Below are 16,208 nucleotides of genomic sequence, written 5' to 3' on the forward strand. Positions count from 1 at the left end.
AGCATGAGTCAGGGACTTATCTGTTCTAACCGTCACTATCTTATTTGTCAGTTTGTCCATGTCATACACTGCAGGTTTATTCTGTAATAATTTTTTCCCTGAACACCGCGTGCTACTTCAGCTGTTAAACCTCCAGCTCTATCTGCAACAAACTCCTGCAACCATTACTTGTGCTTAGTGAAACTATCCAGGTCAAATATGACACCACTTATTAATTATGCAACAGTTACAATTCTCAAGGAAACACTACACTGGCTTTTATAAAATTAGAAAATCGGTCTTTTTTAATGTAATAATCTCTTGACAATTGTCTGTTTCCACTCATAACTTGTCTGTTTAAAGACTGTCTGGAGTACTGTAAAAAATGACAGTCTAAAACAACAAAGGCACAAAATATCATAGTTAATTTTGTTTCAGAGAAGGAGGTAGCTTGCATCGATGTCATTTTTGTATGCATGATTATTGAAATTGCAATGATTATGCGAGAGACTAGGAAGCTGAAGCAGACATATCCCACATTATTTCTTAATTAGTTCCCTTGTGTCTTGTTTATCAAAATTCCCTCAATATCTATTAAATCTTCAGTGGGAAAAAAAATTACCTGGGGGAAATTTATTTGGCAGAAGAGCCAGAGTGCCATGCTGTCCTTCCATCAGGTCTTGTTTAAGCTCAGGTGACCCAAGAGATGACTTTTCTGACATTTCAAAGTCAGAAAAACTATGAAAAGCAGATGGTACAGGTGACTCATCCTTAAGTTGCTGGTACATTGTGGTAGTCTTCTCATTATCCCTTGTGTGTCAAGCAAAATATTTGTTAATGATTTCTAAGTGATTATTACCACTTGAGAAGCACAATGAATAGAGAAAGTATGTAAAATGGATACAATACATGTAGGACAGCAGATTTTTAAGGATACCTGTGAAATACGGTGGTATGTCACAGTATAATTATCTAAAGCAGTGATTCTCAACCAAGATACCATGTCACCCTAGGGTGCCATGAAATCCTTTTAAGGGTGCCATGAAGTACCACTGTGAGGTATGCAAACACCTACACATGATCCACAAGAAAAACCCAGAGATTTCAAATAGGAATCCATAATGTCAAAAACATTCTGACCTGGTGTGGTCTTTCTGAGTTCTTTGCAACAAAACAATTCCTTTATTAACTTTCGTGTAACCAAGAAACCAATGCAAAGCTAAGAGCTGGCCTTTTCCGAGGGGTGCCTCAAGTCTAAAAAGGTTGAGAATCACTGATAGAGATTTAAATCCTGACCTTACTAAACTCCACAGAAGTCACCAATGGACTTCAATACAGCCAGGATTTCATCCCTAGCATTCACTTGCCAGAAGAAATCTATCATAAATTCTCTTTGTGCCACAGGGACTTAAAGTTGCCTTAACAGGCAATTGAGGATTTCCCCAGTATGAGAATCTTGGCCTGGCATAAAACCAAAATCAAAGAATCATGGAAAATTAGGGTTGCAAGGGACCTCAGGAGGTCATCTCACCCAATCCCCTGCTCAAAGCAGGACCGTCCCCAACTATGTCTTCCCACCCTAGGCTTTGTCTAACCGGGCCTTAAAAACCTCCAAAACGTGTTGTGTTACAGCACCTGCTCCATCACCTCCAGCATAAAGGATACCTTGACAATAAATTTGGAAAGAAATGCACACAGGTGATCCTGAACCAGTCCCTAGCTTTGTCCCAAGGTCAAGGGAAAGAGAAAGACAGCTATAAAAATACCTCTCCTATCTGCTATACTGAGTATACAACTTAAATATTTATGCTAATCTCTCTTAGTCTGCTGGTGAATGTTTTATAGTCACTAATGAAACTGATAGTCTTAGTAACACGAGGCCTCACTTGTAGTGTCTCAACTGTTATACCTTTGCTAAGAAGCGGGGAGAGAAGGCTGGGTTTGTTTTCTATGAATATTTTACTAGCATAATTGATATTAACGGAACTTGTGACATAAGCAAAAGCAATCACAAAGAGTGTTGGAGTTCAAGTTATACTATAAAATATGCAGTGTCTTTACCACTTTATTACACAGCAACATCTTTAATGCTGGTCTTCAATCAGCTTTACTCTTACCTTTGTCCTAGTTCACAAAGTTTGGTAACCTCCATATCTATTAATTCTCCTGCAAAATAAAAATACCTGTTGAAACATTTCTGAAAAATTACTGATTATCTAAGATTTCCCTGTGTGTTAAGTTACTTAAATATGTTAAATTGAATGAAAAATGGAATGGAAAATTGACAAGCAGAAACTGGTACTAGCCTAAGTCAGAAATAAACCACCACACTATAGGGTGCTCACTCAGAAGGTGCCCACTTTGGATGTGTTAATACCAAATGGTGTGCAGGTGCCTTGAAGATGTAACATGTGTACAATGGCAAGAGATAGGACTTTATCCCACAGTTGTACAGCAACAGAACAGTAATCCTACCAGGTCAAAAGAATGATAGGAGGAGTGACTGGCTATCATGCCTACTAGATTTCACAGCCTTTGCATCATGGTTCAGATTCCTTAATGTTTTCTACAGTATATGGAAGGAGTATCCAATTCACGGCACATGTGTTACAAGAGGCACAGATAGCCTGTGAGTGTGACACGTAGCAGATTCAGGAAGGAGCAAGGAACATAGCAGCAGATAGGGCAAGGAGCAGAAAACAGAGCAGTAGATCAGACAGGGAGCACAAGGCAGAGAGCAAAAAGCAGAGCAGCACATAAGACAAAAGAAGGGGATCAGAGTGACACTCAGGAAAGGTGCAGGGCTTATTTTACACTCGGGAGAGGTGCAGGGCTTATTTTGTGGCTCACCTGGTATACGATACAGCTACAGAATAAACACAGTGCAAGCCACTAACCTTTCAAATAAAAAGGTGGTGACAAGAACTCCACCCTTCTTGTCTTCTGACTATCTTTAGTCTAATAAGAATGGCAAGGCGAGCGTGCTCCCCTACCTACAGTAGGTAAATGCAGGATTTTGTCTTGAATAATCTACATGTAAATAGCCCAGTGACAGTGCTGGAGATCCAGACTCTAATTTGGATAATAAAGAACAAGAATTTGAGGGTCTGACCCTGTTCACCCCACTTGTGCCCAATGGACAATACCATGCAATTAAACCCAAGCAGCCGTCCTGGCTCAGGAGACACAGGACTGGCATGTCAGGGGTATGCACTGAAGGTCAGAACTGAAGTGCAGAGACAGAAGAGTGTTTATGCTACTCCTTTAAAGTCACTTCTTAGTAACCCAAATGTTCTTTATAACCCTACAGACATCATCTTATTTTAATGTGATTCAGTGCAACACCATTTTGTTAGATATATTGAATTGTCTTGCTTATCAGTGACTTTTCATAGTACATAGGATACCATCTGTTGGTTTGGGATTTTTTTAAAGGCACTTTAATGTTTATTCACTACTGAATCTTCTTATTTGTAATGCAAGGAATCTCCATATCCACTGAAATCACTGAATATACTCAATCTTTTGTTATACTGCTATGACACACTAGCTGTAATACCTTTTTCTCAGATATAGCCCCTTTATATGAGCAATCAAAACAGCAACATGCTGCTGCTTTCCTTGAAGACAGGTAGGACAGGGACCATTGTTTGATTGCCCTTGGAATGTCTCTCAAGAAAGGTGTCTTCTAGAGGCAATTACAGGAAGATGGAGGGGTCAGTGTCCCCATTTTAAAGGCTATTTCAAGCATTTGCTTGAAGATGATAACTTTGCAGCTGACACCTGCAAAAATACTGTCAGCCAAGTGGGTCAGAGACAGAACAGGAACAACTATCAGTGAGGAAAGAAGAGGGCTTTCATGATGCATTTTACTCCCAAAACAAACCTTGTCCTCTTTGCCATCACTCTGACACACAATTTTCTTCAAGAACAAGGGGTGAAGGGAAGTATGGCATTCTCCTCTTTTGGGCATCACAAGTCAATTTCTGTGACTGGTTTTGGATCATTACTGCATTTTAAATCTCTGTTGTATAAATGTGTCAATCGGTCTTTCACCCTGCTGCTGCCGCCATGCTCATGTCCCCAAGCATCATTCTACAATAAAATCCCAAATCTCAATAGTAGCCCTTCCTGGTTAAAATAATCTACAAATGTAAGGGACAAGTGATACCCAAGTGACAGCTTCTGCGTCCTGCTTCTCAGACAGGCTCTGAGCCCAGTTTCTGAGTCCATGCCTCAATGCACCCTGGGTGTGTTCGGACTGAGATCTTTTGGCAACTAAGATAAAGCCTTCAAAGGAAGAGACATAGTTTTAGGTGCATAAATTCTCATTCTTCAGAGTAAAGTCAATATGCTCAGTGAAGAGGATTAAGTAAGCGTGATAACTCCCCTCTGCATGGGTTCACACCCTAAACAAGTCTGGTGCTTTCTGATAACTAGTTGCTTTCCCCATTGTAAGCTTCTCAGGAAACCTACAAGTGAAACTACTGTTCCTCTTATTTCAGAACTCATCTTTTCTTTTCTTTTTTTAAGAACCATGACATTTTTATTTCAACCAGAGGTAAACATAACAAAAAAAAAAAAAGGCCACTTGCAGGCCACTCTTTCCTTCCTTACATTCAGAGAAAAATCTAATTTTACAAGCATTTCTTCTTCTGAATATCACTGTTGTCCCTTCCATTCATGTGGTTTACCCCTCTTCAAAACCAACTGACCTTCTCTTCTTTAGACCTTCAGCCTTCCAAATGAGCTGTTTGGGTGGGGTTTCAACCATGCACAGGACGGTGTGCATCTACACACCCAATGCCAGGAAGTTTGCATTTGTTGTTGAGCAAGGACACAACAATCAAACTATCTGCTTAATAACTTTTATCCTAGAAAATCATCTTTCATAACATACAAACCCAAACTAACACAGCCAACCCTCCATAGCAAGTGATTCCATTATTGCCCATCACTGGTATCTATTTGCACTGGGCACTCGAACAGGAACGGAAATTTCCTACATTGCTATGGAAAAGTTCCACATCTCATGAAATGCAAGTGGGAATCTCCATTAACGAAGACAATTTGTAATTAAAAGAGTATTAAGCAAAATCTACATTTTTAAATAATTTTTAAATGAACTTTCCTGGCCCCAATCCAACTCTCACTGAAGCCAATGAAACAATTCCCACCAAAGACATGAGTGGAGGTGACCCAGCAAGGAGGCATGATTTGAAGTCCTGCTGGGAGCTGGGTTGATTCCTAAAAGTCTTGAGGTCCATATGTTGCTAAACTCATCATTAATTCAGCTGTAACCCTTGTGGCTTTAATCTAAACAGTTGTAGCTGTCTGGTGCACTTACCTGAAAAGGTAAATTTGGGCATTTTATGAATGTTAAAATTTAATTTACCATGCTTTGACAGGGACAGCAGCTGCCTGCCTACCCTTGTGATTGAAAGAACTATCAGAAAGGTAACGCTGAGTCACATGAAGATGGACAAGGAAAACACACGCAAATGGTTTTCCAAAGTAAAACCTTCTCAGAATTCTGCAGATTTCCAAAAAATATTTATGCACTCGAGACAGTAAACATGGAAATATAACCACCTACCATAGAGAAACTTCTTTTCCAGCTTCTCAAACAGTTGCACACTTTGATTCAACTGTTCACGGAAGCCCTCGGCGACATAATAATCAACATCACTAGCTTGAAGCAGCTCTTCAAATGCTTTAATAAGGCTGGTCAGATGTTGATAGTAAGTGACAGAAATGCTGTGGATCTCTTTAATTTGCTGCCGTTGAAAGGAGAGTTCCCGAGCTTGGGAGTGAACTAATGAATCATAGCTGAGAAAATACAGTTATCCTTAAAAACAATTTTCTGACCGTAACTAACATTTAAACAAAAATAAAAGGAATTAAAATCGCATTTCCTGGCTAAAATGTTATGTTTTCCTCTCAAAATACCATCAGCAACAATGACAAATATCTTCTTCAAATTAGGCTTTGCAACTCTGGAGACAATGCACAGGTTATTATCCTTAACAATTAATTTCCAAGTCATGTTGGCACTGAAACTCATTTGGTTTGTCTGGAAATACCTGGAAATAATCTGATTCTGAGCACCTGATAAACATGCAAGTGAGGTGGCAGCTAAAAGAGCTAGAGTGAAATAAATTGGAAAGAACATGCAAAGAGAAAAAAGTGCATGTCTTCTCTACGGTGGTTGTCTGTGGTACATTACTAAGGGCCAGATGGGGTTTAACCTTCCTCTGGAGCACCGTGTATTGTCATCGGCCAGAGGCAGGATACTAGACTTTCTCAACTTAATGTTAGTATGACAAATTCTAGTTTTGTCCATATGCTTATTGCTACAGATGCGAGTATGACAACCAACCTACTGCCTAAACTCTCGTATTCACAAACCAGGATATAAATTTCAACTCAGATCAACTGCGTTTATACTGTACATGTGGATATAGATGTCCACTTTATATTGCACCTCTCAGTATCAGTATCACTAATATGGCCCTTTCTACGGGACCATAAACATCAGTGGGGAGACAAAAGAGGGGAACTGAAAAAGGGAAGAAGAGGGAAAAAATGAACAAAATACGGGGTATAAATAAAATCTATGACAGCGTGGGTTGCTATAGCATTTTTATTGCCACTTATTTCAGAAGAGATGCATAACTCACCTGGGAGTTTGAGAATCATCATCCCAAACCCATGGCAATAAAAACTTTACAGCAGCCCATATCATTACATTTCACAGGTTACATAGTTTGGTCGACGTATGTCCTATGTAATATGTAGGATATTATAATAAAGGAATAATAAAGGAAGTGTATTTTCAAAGCAATCAAATTCTTATGGACTTTGAAGCAGGAGAGTATTTTTCTGAGCTAACATTAAAGGACATACCAAGTGCCCATAATGTTAGATCTACTAGTACCAGCTACATCAGTGGCTAGCAAATATCTCTCCTCATGGATTATGGAGAAACCTAAAGGTCTGAATACATTTATATTCCATCTCCTACTGTTGTATATTCCCTCAAGGGAAGATTAATCTTGCCACTACAGCAGAGGATTAGATATTAGAAGGCCCAGATTCTATGCCAGTGTACATCTGTGTGACATGTGAATACAGCATTTAATTTTTGCAGCCTCAGTTTTTCCCTTAAGTAAAAAAGATACCCTCAGCCTCACAAGGAGGATTCATTAGCTTCTGAGTTCCTGCTCTAAAGCTTCATTCTTCAATTTCCATATTGCTTTCAGATCTTTGAATAGAAGGCACTACTGCACACAGTACTTGATCTTTATTACAATATTACCAATCCCTATGACTAGGGACACACCGCCAAAAAGATTTGGAGGAATTTGGTTACCAACTCTTCGTACAAATGTGTCAGATTCTACTTCAGATATGATGCAGAAATATCCTTATCTTTTCCACAAAAGTTAAAGCGCTGAAAAATTTCAGGGAGTGTGATTTTGGAAGTCAGTCCATCCCACAGAGAAACTGGTTTGCAAACAAGAGACTGCATCAAGCAGAAATCATAGACCTCCACGGGAAAAGGGTGTGGGTGGCATAAAACCATCAAGGAGGTTGATATGGGCATTAATGAAGTAGCTTTTTGAATGTCAGTCACAATAGTGTGTACTTTAATGGAAAATGACTGAGTTTTAATAAGGGATTGCCTTAATATCAGGGAAACTTACAATAATGATGTGGTGGTATGTAAAAGAAAATGATCCCCACACTGGTCTCTTCAAATACTGATATTTCCACTTACTCACAAGGGCCTGAAAAAAGCATCTGCATTACTCACTTGGATGGAGATGATTCTCTAAGCTTGGTCTGGAGGCAGTATACTTCATCAAGAAGACGCATATTTGCAATTTGCTCTTTTTCAAGTTCAGCCTCATTTTCTAATAGTAGTTGCTTAAGTTTTTCTGCTGTCTGTTCTTCAGGTGTCCCTGACAACCGGGAATTCAGGTTTTCTATATGGATTTCATAATCCACTTGCTGACGTACTGTAGAACATGCATTAGACTGTTGCCTTTCTGTATCTTGCATTTGTAAAACATCTCCTTCTGTAGCCAATGCTGCATCATTCGAAATGATATTGAAAATATCACTGGGCAAAAATTGTGTAGTAGGCTGCAAGTGAAATATGAACATTTTGTACCTGTCAAGCTCAGATTTCATATCCCTAATTCTTTGTCTCAATTCTTCTATGTCATCCGTGACCTCATGGTCAGCAAATGCATCTGTACTTGTTACATTTAGTTTGTGAGAAAGCAGACTCTGGGAACCAGAATATGTTATAGCAGAGTCAATGTCCTCATTCTCCATGGAATCAATCTCTTCATTTAGCTCTTTCATTGAATGTTGGTTATTCATGCTGCTTACGTTATGATGATTTTCTGTTTCTGAAAAATAAGAGGCTTGGATATCAGCATTAATAATTATTTATCTGACATTCTGCTCAACAGCATTGGAACAAATTCCTTCACTTCGACAACAATGGAATAAAACATGGAATAATCATGGAGTAAACTGCACTTGTTCTGTGCCTCTGACCACTAATCCAACTTACACTTCTACCATTTCAAGCCCCTAATCAGCTTTCAAATAACCAATTTTCAAAACATAAAATCTGCTTCTTTCCCAAGGAGAGATTTAAAATTACATTTGCTAATTTCAATGCTGGACCAGTGACAATGCTAAATTCCCGTATCTTTCAAATACAAAGGTGAGTACCTCACATAAAAGGCATTAAAATGAAAGCATTACGATTCATAAGCAAGCCTGATGATTTTAGATCATTCTTTTTCAAAAACTTCTAAAAATTAATTTTATTTTTTCCTTATTCCATACAAAACCAACTGCAATTTAAAAGGAAGCAGGATTTTAAAAGATAACCAAAAATAGCAAAGTTGGAAAAAGAAATTCTGATAACTTCTCTTCAAAAAGTGGCTTAAACAAAATCCATAAAAGTGTTTGATCTTAAGCTTTCCTGCTGCTCACTTGGGATGCCCTACACAACTCACATTTGACTTCTCCAGTCATAAGTACTACAGTCACCCCAAATTAATGTCAGTAAAAACTTTATACCCCTAAAGTGTGTAGTCTATACTTGTAGTGTATCGAGTGGAGCGAGGGGTAAGTAGCAAGGGCAACAGTCTTCTCCAGTTACCAAGAAACAAAGTTCTTCTATAGGGCTAGCGACAAAAAATTATCACTTGGTTGGAACTTCCTCATGTTCAACTTTGTATAGTAAACAAATCACGATGACTGCCCTATGTCCCTGGGAAGCCTGTACAAACTCAACATAATCTAGCCTGATTACCATATTTACTCAAATACAAGATGAGGTGTCTCCCGCCGCCCCAAATGGCATGGGGAAAAAAGCCTCCTCATCTTATAATCATGCATACAACAAAATCTCACTAAATACGCGGTCTATCATTTAACTGTTACTAAAAGCAGCATGTGCTCAGCAATGGAAACCAACCGTGAAGTTGACTAAATGCAGCCAACACTGACCATGACTACAACACAGTCCACATTAGGCAAACATGCTGATGGGAACCCACTACAAGAATAGGTTAATGTAGCTCATCTGAACAAGATATATGGCAGTACCCATTAAGTGCAGTCCCCTCACCACCGACTCTTTTTCAGGTCAAAGTAAGCCACAACAGTTCACCCAGAATCCCTCTGTTGCCCCATCTCTCAGCCCAGTGTATATTAGTGTGGCCACACCCTCCATAAAGTGAAGCTGGGCCAGATTGTCCTGTGCCTCATTGTGGCAGGCTCATGCCCCACCCACTGCAGGGCCAGCATCCTGGTGGCTGGTCTGCAGGCAAGGTGACCAGCACTACATGGCTGGAAGAAGCACCACTGGTTGGTCCAGTGCCTGAAGGCTCCAGGCATAAAAGGAGCCCAGGAGCCAAATGACAAGGGAGAGACAAGGGAGCACTGGTAGCAGAGCCAGATGCTTCCTCCATGACCAGAAAAAAGCTGGCTTGTCCCTGCTGTGGAGCATGCCTAGAGAGGCAGCACCTGCCCATCCTGCTGGTTGAGTGTGCAGGGAAAACCTAGGCATGCAGAAACTGTTGGTACCAAGCCAGAGGCTCTCCTTGGGGCAACGCACCCTGGAAAGAGTGAGGACACCCAGATCGTCCAGACAGCACCAGAAAACAATCCAGGCAGCGGCTTGGGGTGGCAGGCAATGGGGCAAGGGGCCAAGACTCAACCCCACTCATCAACACCTGTGACTACTCCCTGAGGAGTGCACACGTCAGCTGGGGCTGAGAGGGGGCAACCCAGTGACCACTACTGGGACCCACAGAGGGGAAGACCCTGCTCAGGAACCCCCTAATCCTGCTCATCTCAACCAAGGTGCTGCGGACCCAAAGCTTCCCAGCAGGGAGTTGGCAGATCCATGAGTGTTGCATAGGTGTGAAGAAATGCTCCAATATGTGGCCAGGTGGTAGCCGGCCCAAGAAGCAGGTTCAACATGGGGGCACCTACGATGTGAGAGCACATGGGAACAGGGTGCACCTCGCCTCAAGCCCCAAGCACTGAAAGGAAGCACTAGCCACAGTGGTCACCACTGCCCTGCCCACCACATCATTCAAGCTGTTTTGGTTAAAGTATTGTTCCATTACCATTTTTGTTAGTCTAAGAGGCTGTAGCCGTACCCCTGCAGGCAGCCGCAAGACGAGGCCTTAATGCAACAGCAAATGACACCATCACGACACCATCAAGACCGACCTATAACATCTGAGTGGAATGGGATGGGGTGTAGGGGAGGAGGACCCCCAAAGAAGTAGTGCTGGCAGAGTTGCCCAGGGTCATAGGGAGACCACGGAACAATATCTTGTTGTATGGGATTTTACCTGGACAAGTCGTGGCAGGAAAGTACACCCTGGTGTGGCATAACCAAAAGGGCAGGGCACACCATCAGCAGTGCAGCAATCAAGAGCCTGCCACACTCATCTGCATATAAACTTCTGGAACATCCCAGAACTTATAACAAGATCACCCAGTTCTGGTCATGAATAAGGGTTAATTAGCATATGGATCCTTTGTGGAGAGCATCTGGACTATACATGCATACTGAGCAGCGTTGAGCTGTGGTGTCACCGTGGCTTGAAATGCTGTTAAATTGGGTTGGAGGGTTGGGGATGGGGAGGCCCAGTCCAATGAACTATGTGGTAAATCATGAGCCTTTGGCTTTGGACTAACAACATGCATAGTTTATACTACATAAGTAGGTGCTGAAGTGCTGCTCAAAAAAGTATTAATAGTGTGTCTGTACTAAAACTTGCAGCAGTTTCAAAACAAAAAAAAAGAAACATGCATCAATTCTGGACAAATGAAGTGCAAGGGTACTATATACAAATTGCCATAGCCATGTTTAATTTTAAGGTTCTTGTTTTCAAATTTACTCCTTACTTCCATGCACTCAAGGAGACCAGGGTCTCACAGTAAGGAGAGGGGGAAGTGGCTGCCAGGGGAAAAAGTGGAGGAGGCACAAAGCAAAGGGCTTCTTGACACTCCTCCTCTCCCCGCCCCCCGATTTACTTTTCTTGCTGTAATGGGAGACGAATTCAAGGCAAATCTCCAATAATCAGATTTTATACCTGGAAAATTACAACAAATTTAAAAATTTTCCATATATAGAATCTAATTTTGGGGGGCTGTCTTATAATCAGGGTCATCTTCTATTCACATAAATATGGTATTTACCTCCCTGTTTGGTGTAGCTGGAAGAGAGTTGTAGGGCCTCTGTATGGGTAGTCTAGAAATTACCACCTTTTCTTGCATACCACATACCCCATAGTATAGCATACACCTTGTTGAAGGCAAAAATGAAGGAAAACATGTATTTTCAGTCATGACCACAAGGAACGTGGAGGCCACATGGCACAGGGACAGTCTACTCTTCATCATCACTTACTCTCTTCTTGCAAAATCCACAGCTCGAACTTTAACCCAGTCACAGCTGCTGCTGAATTGATAGCAGTTTTTGGCTGCTGTGCGAAAACCTACTGCTAATTCAGCAGAAACTGTGACTGGATTAAAGCCTGAGCTGCGGATCTTACAAGGAGAGAATGAGCGACCCTGGGTTGCAGTCTCCACCCTTCTTGCTTGCTGCCAGGAACCCAACATGGAGCCAGCTCCTGGCAGCCATTCCAACACCCCCCATACATCTATTCTGGCACAGAAAACAGCTTCTCATGTAAAACAGGCCCCCAACTTTGAAGGGTGATTTTTGGGGAAAGGGTGGGTGCGGTATATGAGCTTATTATTACTAAATATGAGAATGACCACGTGCCAAAAAAGATGGAACAACATATTGTGAAAGCCACATTGCTTTAGGACTAGAACGTTCAAAATAGAAACATCAGGGCTTCAGTGGCCAACTGTCAGACGAAAATGAAGTAAGACCTAAACATGGAAGTTACTGATAAAATAATAAGGAATTCTAAAGACTAGTGACAGACCAGATTCCATGAGCTTGCATCATGCTGAGAAGTCCAGCTCAGACAACATACTTTGAAGACTATATTCTAGTTATCTCCATTTATGGTACGAGAGCCAGTCAACCACTCATATTGGTCTGAGTCATCAGAATTTGTTTTCCTTAACTGAGGTGTAAAGCAGATTCAACAGTCTACCGACTAAACCTTTAAAAAGTTTGGAAACAGGCATACCAACCAAAGGAAAGTCACGTAAAGTAGCAAGGCTTCCAAGGAGGAGTTTTCATTTTAATTCCTTAAGGGCTTGACCCTGCAAAGTCCTAAGTACCTTCAACTGGCACTGCTCCCACAAATTTCAACAGCAGTTGAAGATGTTCAGCTATCACGCTTTAACTCAATCCAAAGCTCAACTCAACAGATTGCAAATAGATTGGTCTAAGGGAGCGGGATGAACATGGAGGGGCGAGTCAAGCTTGAGCACAAGAAAATATAAATAATTCTGCCACCTGAATCAGAGCATGAGAAAAATCACAATGTGCTTATCTATCCCATGCATACTGAAAAACAAGACGCTGCACAACCTGAGACCTGCAATGCTGCATCATTGCTTACGCTAGAGAAGCGACTGCTTCCTAGTTCACTGCCTCCTCCTGCTTATTCTCCACCTGAAAGGCATAATCCCGACTTTGCAGTTGGTTGCTATAATGATTAAGGTGTCACAGAAGGTTGCAGATTCAGATGACAAATAAACCGTGAGACCAGATGAACTCAAACTCAATAATCCTGCTTTCACACAAATGTCCCATATAATAAAAATGAGAAATAGAAACAGAAAATATGGAAGCACTGTTTCTAATTAGAATGCTTGTAATCGTTTTTCATGAGTCAGTAACTGCTCCTTAACTAAATGCGTATGATTTGATTCTCCAACTCTTACTGATTGACTTCAGCGGGACTCCTCACGAGTAAAAATTACTCACATGGGCAAGGGTTGCAAAATTAGTCTGATACTCAGTATTCTTCATGCAGCTAGATAAATAGGTCATTCAAGCCCTCTCAGAAAGACAAATGGATTATATAAAACCACATACTACACAGTATTAACCCCATTTACATTTTCATTAAATGATTCAGGTTTCAGGCAAGTCAAATGCCTTCATATAAATTCAGATAAGCAAAATGCTATCGTTCTATTGCTTCATCCTTGCATTTCATCATGTATGCAAAAGCACACAGTAATGAATATATTCAGTTCGCAAAATGAATCAAAAGAATTGCGGACGTTTGCAGGAGAGCATATAGGGAGTTAGGCATGCAACTCATTTTTACTGGAAACTGGTCATACATCCTTGTGACTCTTCAGAAAACATATCCCTTAAGATACTAACTTGGAATTCTTGGGGACAGTAATTCTGTACTAATTAAGTAAACAATATTGAAAGCCAAAAAAAAAGAAAAAATAATCAAGGAAAAATGGTTAATATGAAATCATCTACAATTTACATATAAAATATTAATATTAGTAGGTTTCAGAATCCTGCTCTCATTATTTTGTTGTCATACTCTACCTTGCCTATCTCTCTGACTGTTGTTGGTTTTATTTTCATTCTTGTCATGGGTATCAAATCCACCATCCAAAGCATCCACCTGGACCTCTTTGTAGTCCAAAGGCATCACTGACTCGGCTAGAAGGAAAAATAAAACAGAAAGCTGGAAGTGACTGGAAAAAAAAGAGTCAAAAGTGGATAATAAAATAACCAATAGTGCAATAATTCAGAATGGCAAAGTCATCTAAATAAGAACTGCCATAGTAAATATTCGACTGATGTGAAATAGCCTATGCACACATTTTTAAATGTGTGAATCAATTATCAGGATAATTATGAAGAATTTGAATGTCAAGGGCTTCTTACTCAATCTTACCACCAAATGTTAGTGCTGGGACATCACCTGACGAGTACATACAAACTTTCAACACTCTTCACAATACAGCCAGTAGTTGACTTAAAGTGTGGTGCTTAACCTACTTTTGTGTCTATTTACAATAAAGAGTCAATTAAAATCAATAAACATTCAATAACATTACTTATTTTTTTAACAATATTTGCAACATCATTTTCTATAAACCTCCCAGAGCCCCTGAATCCTAGCATGTGCTGAATGCTGTTCTTCATTGAGGCACATGTGCAGGGTTACAAGCAAAAGGATTATTGAAGCTCCAATAGGTAACCAACTATTTCAGGATCCAGGCCAAAATTTGATCTGGCTCACTCCACAGACCACTGACTAGGTCCTAATTGCACTAAAGTCAGTGGGTGAAGTCCCATCAACTTCAGTAGTAGTTCAGAACCTCTTGTCTCCAACTGCTTCTTTTCATACTCACTTAAGTACAACGCATCCATCTCATTCTACCAGAGTCACTGTTGGCAAAGACGACTCGTCCCTCTGCAATTTGCGCCTTCTGAAAATGTAGACTCTGTCTTCCACCTCATTTCAGATCCTTAAAATATCTCTTTTCCTCCATCCAGACTTTATAACCCCCTCACTTATTGATCTTATAGCCAAAAGCATTTTTCACCAAACTGCATCTTCCTTTAATATACATTGTCCACTGTCTCAATCTGTAATACTTTGCTGATATAGATATTTTGTTTACTGCTGGATTTAAGTTAAACCCAGAACACTAGAAACAGACATCTGAGAACTTGATTGATCAATGGGAATGTTAGGTACAGTCACTTATACAACAAAGGTAGTGCCATCTATACTTTCAGTCTTACATGTTTTCCATCAAATTCAAATTCTTTAAATGAATACTTTGGTTTACCCAAATATAAATATAAACATGCTCCGAAACTCATTTATTATATATTTATGCCAGGTATACCATGTACCTTTATTGCCTACCAAGCTGCATTACACTACAGCTATAAAGATAAATTTAACTTGAAAACGCCACTAAACGTATTCCAAGACGTATTTGTCCCCAAGCAAACTGTAAGATTAAGCAGTATCATATGCATGTTAAAGTGATCTCCCTTTTATTTCCACTTTAAGAAAAGAAGCTAATATTTCAAGCTATACAACATGTTATTCTGTCTGCTCTTTAAATGCAAATGTTTATTTACCTCTCACTGATGCTCTTTTCTGTTCAGGAGGCGTCTCTTGAAAATTTTCAATTAGAGATTTGCTCAAAGATAACTCTTTGTCTCTTGTTGTTTGTTGCTGAAGTTGGTCGCTTTGCATTTTACTTTCCTTGAGACCTTCATCAACAGCCATGATCCGGTGCTGTAAATGCATATCTGGCTTGTGTGTGCAGGAGGCTAATGGAATGTTTCCTAATGATCTAGATGACTTTAATGGAACGGGTAGACGGGACTTCTTGGACAGGTAAATGGAATCACTCTGAAACACACATTTAATAAATGTGGTGGTTGGCCATATGTAGTCAACATATGGCTTAGCCAGTAATAAGCAGGTTCTCACCAGGAAAAATGCAAACAAAATGTTACGCATATCAGTTAACTAATCTATTATGCAGCTTTGAAAATAAGATGGTGATACCCTTGCAAAGAAAAAGAGCATTTGTAGGGAACAGAGATATCCTCCTAGCCTAGTTTTTATGATTTTCTAAAAATAACTGCTGATTATGGATCCGTAGCCCTGGGTCTTCTGGCTTCTAGTGGTGGAATCAAGACAGCAGATTGACTGTCTATGCACAAAGACTCATAATCACCAGGTATGTTA

At 40.2% G+C, this 16,208-nt stretch overlaps 1 protein-coding gene across 2 annotated transcripts in view; it reads right to left on the reverse strand.

The window, feature by feature from the left end:
- The window catches only part of CDK5RAP2 (CDK5 regulatory subunit associated protein 2), a 123,810-nt gene that overhangs the window by 21,593 nt on the left and 86,009 nt on the right, over window positions 1-16,208 (reverse strand). For both annotated transcript variants that reach the window (XM_019510521.1, XM_019510522.1), the window contains 6 exons: window positions 15,590-15,866; window positions 14,030-14,146; window positions 7,796-8,399; window positions 5,576-5,808; window positions 2,097-2,145; window positions 602-789 (listed from right to left, as the gene is read on the reverse strand). In XM_019510521.1, coding sequence (XP_019366066.1) covers window positions 602-789; window positions 2,097-2,145; window positions 5,576-5,808; window positions 7,796-8,399; window positions 14,030-14,146; window positions 15,590-15,866 — 1,468 coding nt within the window. The remainder of the gene's footprint in view (window positions 1-601; window positions 790-2,096; window positions 2,146-5,575; window positions 5,809-7,795; window positions 8,400-14,029; window positions 14,147-15,589; window positions 15,867-16,208) is intronic.

Source organism: Gavialis gangeticus, unplaced genomic scaffold, assembly GCF_001723915.1.
Source record: "Gavialis gangeticus isolate Ggan-Ray unplaced genomic scaffold, GavGan_comp1, whole genome shotgun sequence".
NCBI classification, from domain to species: Eukaryota; Metazoa; Chordata; order Crocodylia; family Gavialidae; genus Gavialis; species Gavialis gangeticus.